The sequence below is a fragment of the Parasteatoda tepidariorum genome, chromosome 8 (genome assembly GCF_982258835.1).
Source record: "Parasteatoda tepidariorum strain Cologne lab strain chromosome 8, Ptep-v5.0, whole genome shotgun sequence".
NCBI lineage: Eukaryota > Metazoa > Arthropoda > Arachnida > Araneae > Theridiidae > Parasteatoda > Parasteatoda tepidariorum.
In genome coordinates this window covers 87,290,737-87,302,976 of record NC_141762.1, presented here as the reverse complement: position 1 = coordinate 87,302,976, position 12,240 = coordinate 87,290,737, and the positions used below count along the sequence as shown (strand labels likewise).

The 12,240-nt window shown below is 27.3% G+C and overlaps 1 protein-coding gene across 2 annotated transcripts in view; it reads left to right on the top strand.

Moving 5' to 3' along the window:
* LOC107442447 ((E3-independent) E2 ubiquitin-conjugating enzyme UBE2O) overlaps nucleotides 1–11,998 on the top strand; it is a 57,573-nt gene extending 45,575 nt beyond the window's left edge. For both annotated transcript variants that reach the window (XM_043047065.3, XM_043047066.3), the window contains exons 18-23: nucleotides 1,269–1,472; nucleotides 3,856–3,916; nucleotides 5,214–5,335; nucleotides 6,192–6,271; nucleotides 8,392–8,498; nucleotides 10,903–11,998. In XM_043047065.3, the coding sequence (XP_042902999.2) occupies nucleotides 1,269–1,472; nucleotides 3,856–3,916; nucleotides 5,214–5,335; nucleotides 6,192–6,271; nucleotides 8,392–8,498; nucleotides 10,903–11,042 (714 nt within the window). In that variant the 3' untranslated portion in view covers nucleotides 11,043–11,998. The remainder of the gene's footprint in view (nucleotides 1–1,268; nucleotides 1,473–3,855; nucleotides 3,917–5,213; nucleotides 5,336–6,191; nucleotides 6,272–8,391; nucleotides 8,499–10,902) is intronic.
* Nucleotides 11,999–12,240: the final 242 nt, after the last annotated feature.

Here is a 12,240-nt window from a genome sequence, read left to right as displayed (position 1 = left end):
CGCAAAGGAACTCGTCTTTCTGACTCTGAAAAGGAGAAAATTGTTGTTTTTTGAAAATGTGGATTAATTGGATAGTAAATTTCAACAAGGATGACGAGATCTAAGACAGTAGTTTATAATTTTCAGAAAACTCCTAGAATGTATGACATGAAAAAGCAAACTGGGAGACTAGAAATTTGCCCCTGTTGACAGAAAAGAATGATTTTTTGTAGAGCAGCAAACGGATCCATTCCAGTAGTCTTTGTCAATTGTGAAATGAATTCCGACGAATATATTAATATGTTAGAAGAAAATTAGCTGGCTAAAATCCGTATGAAAACTTATACGAACTTCCAGCCCGAAAAATTTACGTGGACTCTTTAAGAGATCTTTCAGGATCCATGTACACTCTTCTTATTTAAGTTATTGTAATAGGGGTAGTTTTCTTGATTATTGTCAAAAAAAAATTTTATTATTATTAACGTCGCTATTCTTTTTTCCATGTTTCCATTGGTGTTAATTTTTCTAAATTCTATTTTAAAGTCAAATTTTATTTTATGCACCAATCAAACATATAAAAGTTTCATTTAGATGAAATGACAAGGTTTATTTTCGTACAATTTAATGTTGTGCTTATACTTTTTTCGCAGACTGTATTTGTTTGGAGTATAACTAAAGCCATATTTTTTAACTAAAAATTTTTTTAAAAGTATTATTATTTATCATATTACACTTTTTTTTCATCTACTATTCAGTTTTGTTATTAAGTGTAGAGAAGGTGTTTTGCTAGTGTTTGGAAAGATGTGGTCGTACTTATCACTTTACATGCGACTGAAATTCTCTAGTAAATTTCAAAATTTTAAGGACTTAACATGTTAAGAAAAATACTTATGTTATAGAGAGTTGTAATTTATATGTATTTGGTGATAAGATAGAGGAAAGGAATTTAAAAAACAAACACCAAAAGCAAGCTTATTTGTTGTTTGAACACTCCAACACATTGTTTTAACTCTAGGACATTTATTAAAATGGTATTCTTATTTACTCATTTCCTTTAACAGTGTAACTCTTAAGTTTAACATTAGATGGAAAATATCCTTCGAGTGCATTTAATATCTATATCCTGTAATTAAATTTATGAAAATTTGTAAATTCTGTAAAAAAAAATTTTAAAAAATCTTTATTTATTTTCTATTTTTTTACTTAGTCTATCTTAGTTTACTGCATTTATTTGTAATAACAATTTTAACGACGAACGTAATTTGTAAAAAAAAGAATATTTTCAATAGGATCTGTATTCAGTTTTGATCAAAGGCCCCAAACGTACACCATACGAAGATGGGTTGTTTTTCTTTGATTTCCAGTTTCCTGCTGATTATCCAAAGATGCCGCCACTCTGCCACTATATTTCATACTGCTCTGATCGCCTCAACCCGAATCTCTATGAAGGTGGTAAAGTGTGCGTCAGTCTTCTAGGAACATGGGGTGGAAAGGTAAATCATCTCTCATTCTACAGTCAGATGAGTTATTTTTGTTGTTGTCCATTACAGTACTAAGTATTTCAAAAATTGTTGAATTGTTTTTAATATAGGGGGAAAACGCAATTAGTTTTGTTTTTTTTATTAACATGGTGCGGAAATATAAAAATCACTCACTTTAAATTTTTTTTGAAGGGGAGCTTTTTTTTTATAAAGAACAAAATGATTCCTTGTGCACCACTGAAAAGTACAACACGAGGCGTAATTGTAGCAAACAATGTTGGCTTTAAAAGCAGAAATGCATACTAAAAGGAGCTTAAATGAGTTTTCACCTTTTTCTTGTAGAGATATTCAGCTAATGTAGAGATAAATTAAATTAGCATTTTTCATTAATATGGAGTGGTATGGTAAACATTGCTTTGATTTTTTTATATAGTGAAATAGGCTGTCACCTTCTTTAATAAATTTAGTAGAAAAGTTTCACCAAAATTTTTTACTTGTAATGTAAAAGAATTTTTTTCATTTTTTAAAACTCACTTAAAAAAACAATAAAACCTTAAGTTCTCTTTAAAGAAACCTTCTTTTTAAATTAACACAATAAAAAAGTTTGATTAATAAGAAAGGCAAATAATTTATTCATTTTTAAAAAAAAATTTTATTTAAATTAGTTTTCTTTTTTTTTTAATTAACTAACATATTGGAAAAGTTTAATGGACTTGGAATGGTAATGCAAACATTACTAATTTTATTTTTTTATAAACACATATAAATGTTTTAATTAACATTATTTAATGGGTCATCATGTGATGGAAAAGTTAGCATTTTGAAGTTAAAATGAGTTTTTAAATTTTATCATTAACATAGTTCATTTTAAGTAGATAATAATGATTTTGAATTACTTTTATTATATTTAGTAATCCTTAGATCTTTGACACCCATAAATTTATATCAACACTTGTCTACCATTATTTTGCAATGCTATGTCAATTACTATTACTGCATGGGCTGATTCTTTTCAGAATGTAAGAAATTTTTTCTTAACTGGTTTTAGTTCTCTTTTATCTCTTTTGCATGCAAGTGAATATTAATGTTAAGAATCCTCTCTGTAGATTGATGAGATGATAATAAGTAAATTTTCTTTGTTCATAATTGTTTTGAGTTAAAATCCTTGATATGGTGTGTATACTGTTTTTCTTTGAAGACCTTAACTGGAGGGTTCTGTTGTCTTCGGAGTACAAATCAATTATATATTTTTTTTTATTTATTTACTTACTTTATACTTTTTGTTCATTTTTTGAGATTTTCTTCTTGCTTCCAACTTTACTTAGGATACTATTAGATCAGCTTGTTTATGTTTGGCACTATGTAACCTAATCTGGCTTATGAACTTACCCTATACTCCAGGGCTCGAAAAAACTCAGAAATTTTACCTGTCCCCGAGGACGGCTTGTCCAACAATGTACCCGTCCTCCTTTGAAATTAACCCGTAGCTTATAAATAAATAAAATTATAATTTTCTCTTATTTATTACAAACATTTATGTAAATTGCACAATGAATTAGTGGTTACTAGAATTACAAATACTAGGATTACATTATACAGTAATAAAAGAAATACTATGTTACTATTCGTAAAACCTAGTATTTCTTTTATGAAATAATTTAAATGACAAAGGTCGTGTTATCTGGAATGTCAATTTATCTGAGGTTACTGCTTTTTTTAAATGAATCAAATATGATGTTTGCCAGTTCTACAATCAAGCCAATGATTTACAGAAGTTTCTGTATAGAAATCTGAAAGGGATTTTCCATTTAGGTAGATGTTCATAATTACGTTTAACGCTTCTTGTTTAAAACCAGTGCGTAATGTGTTTTTTTTTTTTTTTTTTTTTTTTGTAAGTTCATTGCTGAAAAGCCCCTTTCAATTTGCTATTCTTATCCACTAGATTAGGAACTTCTGTGCACCATTTACAATAAATTAAATTTTTGGCTCTTCTTCACAGAACTCCCCCCATGGAAATTCTTTTTTCCAAATCTCTAGAAACGGTCGCTTTCTCTTCTCTTTGTCGTAAATTTGATGACGAAGGAATTAACGGGATTTCTAGATTAGAGGGTCATTTTAGAAGTGAGACTCTTGTAAGATAACAAAATTGAAAATGCATCATGAACATTGACGGGAAAATGGCCGTCCGCACGGAGGTTGGATTCGAGAAATTCGTTGTCTGCTGGGAATTTTTGACCACCGAGGACAGGCGGTTTTTCGAACCCTGCTGTACTCAACTGAATTTATGAATGTTTGTATTTTCATTTTCTTATTATGATTGTTCCAAGAAAAGTTTTTTTTTCAACATTTTTTTATTCAACAAATCTTTCATTACTTTTGATAAAAATTATTTTAGGGTACAGAAGTATGGAACCCAGAAACATCTAATCTTCTTCAAGTTATTGTTTCTATTCAGGGTATGTAGTGTTAATGGTTGTTTCTTCATTAAAGTCTTAGAATGTTAATAAGATAATTCTTTGAATCTTGTTTTGCCTATTATTTATTTGGATTATTTATTATTTAGATTATTTTATAAAATTTTTATCTATTTAAATTTTGAACACGTTTCAAAATTAATTACTAAGTTCAACAAACGATGACAGTGCTTATGAAAAACTGTCAAACAATGTTTTCAAAATAATCACCATTTGCAGCAACCTGAGGCAGTTTGAGGGTAATGTTTACAGATACCCTTACAAATAGTACAATTGGGATGGTACGACATGCAGAAAAAAGCATTGTTTAGTAGTTTTTCAAGTCAGTAATGCTGTTGTACATTTCTATTTCTTTTTTGTGTTGATATGTGTTAGTTATGTTCATGCAAGTTATTCCATGTTTTAAATCATTTAAAATGCATTTTTAATTGTGCTGAATTGAAAATTTCTTTATGCTACAATTTTTTATAAATTGTTTTACTTTTTATTTAAAAATTTTGTCGCAAATAGGATTGAGAACAAATATTACTTGAAATAATTTCAAAAATATATTTTAAATAGATAAGAAAAACAAAGGATTTTATACTTATAATTTGCATTTCAAATTATTAATGTTTGAATTATTTCATATGACATTTGTTTACTTGTGACTAAAAAAATTTAATACAATTTTTGTCCAAGGGAATGTTTTAATTTTGTGCATTGCATTAATTAAATATATATCTCAATTTCTTAATTTTTTATGAAACTTTTTGTAATTAATAAATTGTCTATGAATAGGTTACTTAATAATTAAGGTTTCTATCACCTACTTATGTAATATAATTTTAAAAAAAGAAAAAAAATTTACTTTTTTTGAAAAGTGTTATGTCTCCTCAACTGATTAAATGAATTGGCCATTATGTGGAAGACGTGTTATGTTCCATAGTTTTGCTGTATGACTGATAAATAACTGCTAAAAAAATTTTTACTACTCTTAATGTTAATATTTTTTTGGATTATTTTTCTTCTGATGGCTTATTTGTGTTTGGATCTGAGATAATGCACATAAAGAGATGTAAGAACAAGATTTTAAGAGTTTGCTTTTTAAAATTTAAAGAGAATTTTTTTTTTTTTTTTTACGTGTCCTTTGCATTTTAGTAGATATAACATAACTTGTGTCACACTAAATTGAAGTACATTAATTTAGAAATACACTAATTTAGAAGTACATTAATAGTGTATATTATGAAAGTTATTTTAAGTTTAAAGTTAATAATTTAGTTTATTTTTTCTGAAGGTTTGATATTAGTATCAGAACCGTATTATAATGAAGCTGGCTATGAAAGACAAAAAGGCACTCAACAAGGCATGGAAAATAGTAGGATGTATAATGAAATGGTTGTGTTAAAACTAGTCCAGGTATTCAGATTTTTAATTAGTAAGAAAAACCTAGTGAGTTAATTCATTTTATTCCAGAAAAAAAAAATTTGTAAGAATAATTAGTTTATCTTAAATATTTCAAGCACTCCAGTTAAATATTTTTAAAGTCCAATATATATCCAATATTTTCCTTGAATTAGTTACTATAAAAGTGTGTTATTATTAATTAGCAAGTAATTTAAATATAAATGCTTGTTCAAAAATTATGTTAAATATGAAACAAACTTGACTAAAAATCACTATAATCAATATATCTGTAATAATTATTTGCGCCTCAATATGATTCTATTAATAAAAAAGGTAGCTGCTAGTCTTTAAAAAAATGCACTGACATATTTTATTGTGTGATATTTTAGGTGGGTAACATTGTGTTGTAATTTCTTTTGCTATATACCTTTTAATTTTAAAATTTAGACAATTTATTGCAAATTTATTTTAAAAATTCTAACAGCATTAATAAATTTAATGTGAATAAAATTTTCATAAATATAAGAAGCTCAAAATGAGTAAACTTTTTAAATTAATTTTTTAGTACAGGTACTAATTTTAGAAGAATAAATGCTATAAAAATTATGTTTTTTTTTCCCAACCATATAAGTAATATAATGAATAGTTCTTCCATTTTGATAATATAATCACAGGTTTTTTTTTCTTGCACTATTTGCAAAATTACTATATATTTATTTTATTTTATTTTTTTTAAATGCATAACCTATTTCTATGATATAATAAATTTTCCGCTAGGCAAACATTCCCATATTTTAGTTAGTAATTATTGATATTAACTCCATCAATTAAGAGAGGAACTAAATATAGCCTATTATAATTTTTTTAGGCAATGGCCAAGTTATTGGTGAGTCCACCTGAAGTGTTCCAAGAAGAAATTGCAGAGCATTTTCAAACACAAGCGTCAAAGTAAGACAGTTATTTATTTCATTTTAATTAATACAACTTGCTCTCTTTTATGTGACTCACTATTACAGCAGTTTCTTCTGTTATTCCTACCCACGTATAAAGTCCTATTACCTATTGTTAGACACACTGTTATTTTAATGCACATTAGAACTACAATATTGGACCATTTATTCCATATGAGTAGCAGAAATATAATTATTCAATCAAGTTCAATTAATAATTGATTAATACTGTAAGACTTATTTAGAATCTACACGCTGTATATATTTTTTCATGATATTTTAGACATCCTGTTTATTAGACACAATTTAGAGCATCAAAAAATTAATATGAGAAGAGAAAATTCTAGTTTTTGATTAATATTTTCAATTTTTTTATTGATTCATAAAATATTTTGTATAGGGGTCACTTACCATTTCTTTTGTAGAAACGTTCAATGGCCGTTTAGCATAAATGTAGCTGAATTTCATTGATACAGCTCCTAATTTCATCTTTCTAACAAGATTGATTGTGGGTGTGTCGACTTTGACCCCAAAATAGTAAAATGACCCCAAGGAAAAAAGTTCAACTGCACTGAGTTGCGGGATATGGATGACTACTTTTGATCACCCTAGTAGAAAATTACAATGAAGCAACTTTGCCCAAAATTTGACTCATCAATGAAAATGTGCTGTTAAAAATGTAACAATACATTTTTTGTAATGATGAACCATCACCTGTCACTCTTTTTTTATGACATTTTATTTTTATGAGGCAAATGGTTTGAACTTCAAGGCACTTTTTAGCAATATGAATTTGCAAAAATAATTTACTCTTGCCTGTTAAGAAAACATTGGTTTATTAAAAATTTCATGTTTAAATCTTTGGGAAATATTAAAATTCATCCACACGTATTTCTGTTATAATATTATACAATACCTTTTATACCCTGCCCAGGATTGATGCGCCCTAAGGAGAACTTTTGAAAATTTTATGAACTTTGAAAATAGTTCAAAATAAAGCTTTAAAACGAAAAAATTGGTTGAATAATGAATTGAAACTTTAGGAGAAAAGTTAAAAATTTGGAGGAAGGAAAAATTTTTGAGCTTTTTCTTTAATTTTAAAATCTCCTAAAATCGTAAGTATTTGTAGAAGGAACCTGATACTATGCATGTTTTGTTGATAATACGTAAAAGAGTGATATTATTTTCGTTTTAATGTACTTTTTTTTTTATTATTATTTCTTCATGATTTTGAGGAAGGTTTCATTAATTTTTTGTGCACCTATGTTAATATTTATTCTTAACTGATACACACAGTCGATAAAGGCGTCGCTCACTCAGTTGATCGAGAATTTGGGTTGTAAGTTCAAGCCTGACAGTTGACTATACAGCCCACACATGTCTATGCAGCAAAGTGCAGGTTACATCAGACATGGCTGAAAGTCCACTTTTTAGTTGGGTCTAGGTGCCAACTCGGGTCCTGTCTGCATTGTTCGACTAATAGATAGATTCGACTAAAAGATAGTGCTAAAAAAAATTCAAAAATTGACGCTTGTCGCTTATTTATGGTTAGGTTGGGTGTGTAGCATTGTTGCATATGCCGCAAATAGTGATCCCTCCAATGACATTAGTAGGTTTGTTTATTAAACAAAATGTGTGATTTCCCATCAAAGTAATTTTGCAATCATCTTTTATTGAATCAGTATGAAACATCTTTTTTGTAAATATGCAATGCCCATCAAACTATTTAGATTTTTAAAAAATGATTTTTGTGAATTAATTTTAGATATTTTTATAAACAACTGATGTATCCTTTAAAAAAATTTCATACTTCCATAAATAAGATGAATAGGTATGTTATGTTTATAAAAAAAGTTATATATAGTCATACTGATTTCTGATTATTAATTACTTATCTTCTGTTAAATTATATCTTTATTTTCATTGATAAAATTGTTGTCTCAGTGAGAGTGTTGTGTAAAGTAGAGTAAGACAAAATTTCTTTTTTTTTTTCTAAACTACTAGTTTCTTACAAATAATGTGCTCGTAAATAATATCTGTAATAATATCTTTATAAAATAAAATAAAGTAAATAAGATCTTCAAAAGTTTCATTAATGTCTTTCTTCATGTCTTACAGGCTAATTAAAAGGTTAGAAGGATGGTTAACTATTTCAGAAACTTGGAATACAGCTCATCCTACTTCTCCTACCTCACCCACCACATTTAAAGAACTATACAATTCAGGTAATTTATCAATACGTGTCTCAAAAAACTCAATTGTTTTTCTAGTTGTTGATGTCACTTGAGTTGTTGGTCAATATGCAAAAGATGTGTCTTGCCTGTATTTCAAGAATGTCTAACAACAACTGCTAAGATAAATTTATATTTAATAAGAAATTCACATTGGTTATTTATAATTTTTTTCCCTATCAAAATTTATTGTTAGCAATTTTTTCATAGCATGTTTTTAAGACTAATAGTTAGGTAAAATTATAGTGGGAATAAAAGATTTTGTAAACTTAAACGACATCAACGCTTTTAGATTTATGAAAATATTTCAGTATTTGAAGGGTACTCAAAATATAAGAGTATCTGCAATCTGGAAAATATGGTCCAAATTCACCAACAGTTTAGGCAGGAGGTCAGCCAAAAATTTGAGCTCTGTAACACTTCTTACATTTTTGAACTTATCTCCACAACTAATGAAGTGAATGGGAAAAAATTTTTTTACATGATTATCTAAATTGTTTATAATGATAATGCCTTGTAAATAATTATTTTTTGTTTATTTTATGTACTAATGATTGAAAAAATTACAATTCTTAGGTTTGCAAAATTTGAAAGATATCTGTTGAATAGTAATTGAGTAATAAAAATTGAAAAAAATATGGCTTCTTTGAAATGGCAGAAACACAAAGAGTGAAATTAACATTAGGATGTCCAAATTTTTATCTGCTCAGGAGGCTGAACTATTGAGACCATAATTACTACATTGTAGCACCCCCCCCCCTCAATCATGCTGTGAAGGTGATGATCAAAATCAGTCAGAAAAAAATTTTAAGTAAATTCAGAGAAAGTATGCTTTTGTGTCTGTTTTTGTAACTTAAAATATCATCTGCACTGATTAATTATCATATTTAATGTTAGTCAGAACTATCTAACTTGATTGACATGCATACAATAGTTTTTGTCACAGAATTATATTGATAATCTGTTTTGGTAATTGTTTAAGTAACTGTAGTAATCATTTAAACACAGCACATGCTTTCTTAAGCACTAGAATTAGGTCTTTTTTAGATAAACCAGAATTTAAAAATGCAATTATAATAAAAATTTGAGTATTAGCTTAAGTAACTTTAGCACCATGTGAAATGCAAAATAAAATCAATTTAGGATAATAGTTTTTATTCATGTATTTTATTTGAATAATAAAATAAATGAATGTAATAGGAGTCTCCAGGAAAAGAGGTTGCCCTGCCAAAGATCTTGGCATGTTAGATGCGAAAAATTTTAGAACAGTGGACTTGCCTACACAGCAATGGCAAACGCTAACTGGGATGGCCTTGTCTGTTCTGTAGAGGAAGAATAACAGGAGTTGAATTTGACCTGATAAATCAAGACAGTGCTCGTTTAAAATTGAAAGTGGCAAATAAGTTACTTTCATAATTTTTATGCTGATGAAAAACTTGATCTATCATCAACTAATAAAAAATTCAGGGAGGGGAGCAAAAATCTCTCCTATTTTTAAAAGAAAGTAGTAACTCTTTGATGAGAAAATTAAAACAAATCTCTGCGACTGCAAGATATTTATTTTAAAAATGATTTCCTGATGCACATTAAGGGTCGGCAATTAATATTTAAACAGGGCTGATTGTGCTCCGGAAAAATTCCGAATTTCCGGACTTTTCTCTAACAGTGATCCGGAAGTTTCCGGAGATCGAAGGTCCAGGCGTTTAAAAAAATCATTGATCACAGAAGTTTCCGGAAATCATATTTTCAAAGGTGGAACTTAAAAACACAGTTTATTTTATTTGTTTGTAAGGGAGAGCCAGAGAGATACTTTATAAGCTTATATTCATGGTTAATATTCATTTTTTTTATCAGTAAATAGTTGTTATAATCATAAACTCAAGAAAGAAAGACATATTTGTAAATTTTAATTACTTCTCCAGGTCATCTAGGTATGTGTAAGTGGTACAGGTACGAGGAAAATTTTAAAAATATTTTAAGCAAACAAAGAAATATTGAGAAAAAGGAAGAAAAATCTTGTTTTAATTTTTTTCAATTTAAACTTTTTTTTTAACTCAAGAAATTTTCCGGAATTTTGACTTGGACTCACAATCACCCCTGTTTAAAGGAAGATTGTGAGGTAAAAAAAATTTCACAATTTTTACACTTCCACAATTAGTAGATTTTTGATATTTGACAAATTTTATTGCCTAAATATTAAATGGCAACTCTTAATGTACAATCTTTTTTTTTGGGGGGGGGGGAGGTTTAAAATATTTGGGTCTATATGTCCTGAAGTGTTTATTTTTTTTTTTACTTAATTTTTAAGGGATTTCAAAACTATATATGTGTGTTTCCATTACTATATGTTTGCATATTTTTCTGAAGCTTTAATTTGATTTTTTTTGCTCATCTACAGTAGGTGACAACTCAACTCATGGTGTTCATTTACCGGAATTTCCCTTGATTCCTGCATCGAAAGGATTTTGTTTAACTCTGAGAAAGTCTCTGGCAGATTTCAGAAGTCTTCTCCTATCTTCCAACATCAATATCAGCTAGTCTATAAATTATTTAAACAATTTTTCTGTTTTTGTTTTGTTTTTTTTTAAATAGAATATAAATACAGTATTTAAGTATACATAGAATTTGGTTAGTCATCGCAATAACTTATTTCTCGTTGTTCTGTGTATTATCCTTTTTTTTTTCTTCAAAAAATTTAGTTCCTGTTTTTATGAATTTGTTAGGATCTCTTCTCATTTTGGAAATGTCTTTTGAAGGACTTCATTTTTGTTAGTCAAAAAATTTTATTATTTATTTTCTTTTGTTCTTATTTTTATCTGATATTTATTGTTATAGCCTGGATTTTGATGACTTAAAATGTTCTTTAAATATAAAAATATTTTAATCTTAACTTCTTATCTAAAGTTTTAATTTACTACATTTATAACAAGGTACGTAGCATTTTTAAAAAAGGCTTAAAGGTGCTTATTTCTTTATTTACATTTTTGTAGCCTTTAAAATGTTCCCTTTTTTTATTTGGGGTTTGTAAAAAGTGCTTAATTTTACCCTTTTAAAAAAGAGATTTTTTCTTTGCCATGTCAATTCTCTTTCTAAATTACAAAAAATGCATGATTTTCACAATTTTCTATACAATATTTATCAGAAACTAGTTATTTTATCATGATTATGTCAAGTTCGTCAAATATTCTTGAATTTTATTGATTTTATGTTCATAAATTAAGAACTTTAAACAATAGAAAAAAATAATTTTTATTACTGCATAGATCTTAATTATGAATTTTTTTTTTTAAGTGATTAAAAATATTTTTTGTGCTTAGAAAGTTCTTAAAAGGTGCCTACTTTTTGTTGAAAAATCTAGCTACGCACCCTGTATAGATGTGTTAAAATGCATTTATTAAGAGAGATTTTGATCCAATATTTATTAAAATTTTGAAATTGACATTATGTTAGAAAAACTAAGAAAGATATTGAAGTTGATTTATATTATAATATAAAAGGCAGAGATATTTTTGAAAAATTTCTTATAAAAATTGACTTAAATATCAATAAAACAAAAAAATATCCTAAAAATGAATGAAAAAAAAATGTATTAAAATGAAAAACAAATATTACTCTCTTAAATACAAAAATACCCTCCCTTTCAAAAGAAATCTTAAAAGAATGTCGTTAAAATCCAGGCCATATTTATTATCTTTATTTTAGTCTTTATTTCTACAAAATTTTATTTAGTTTGATT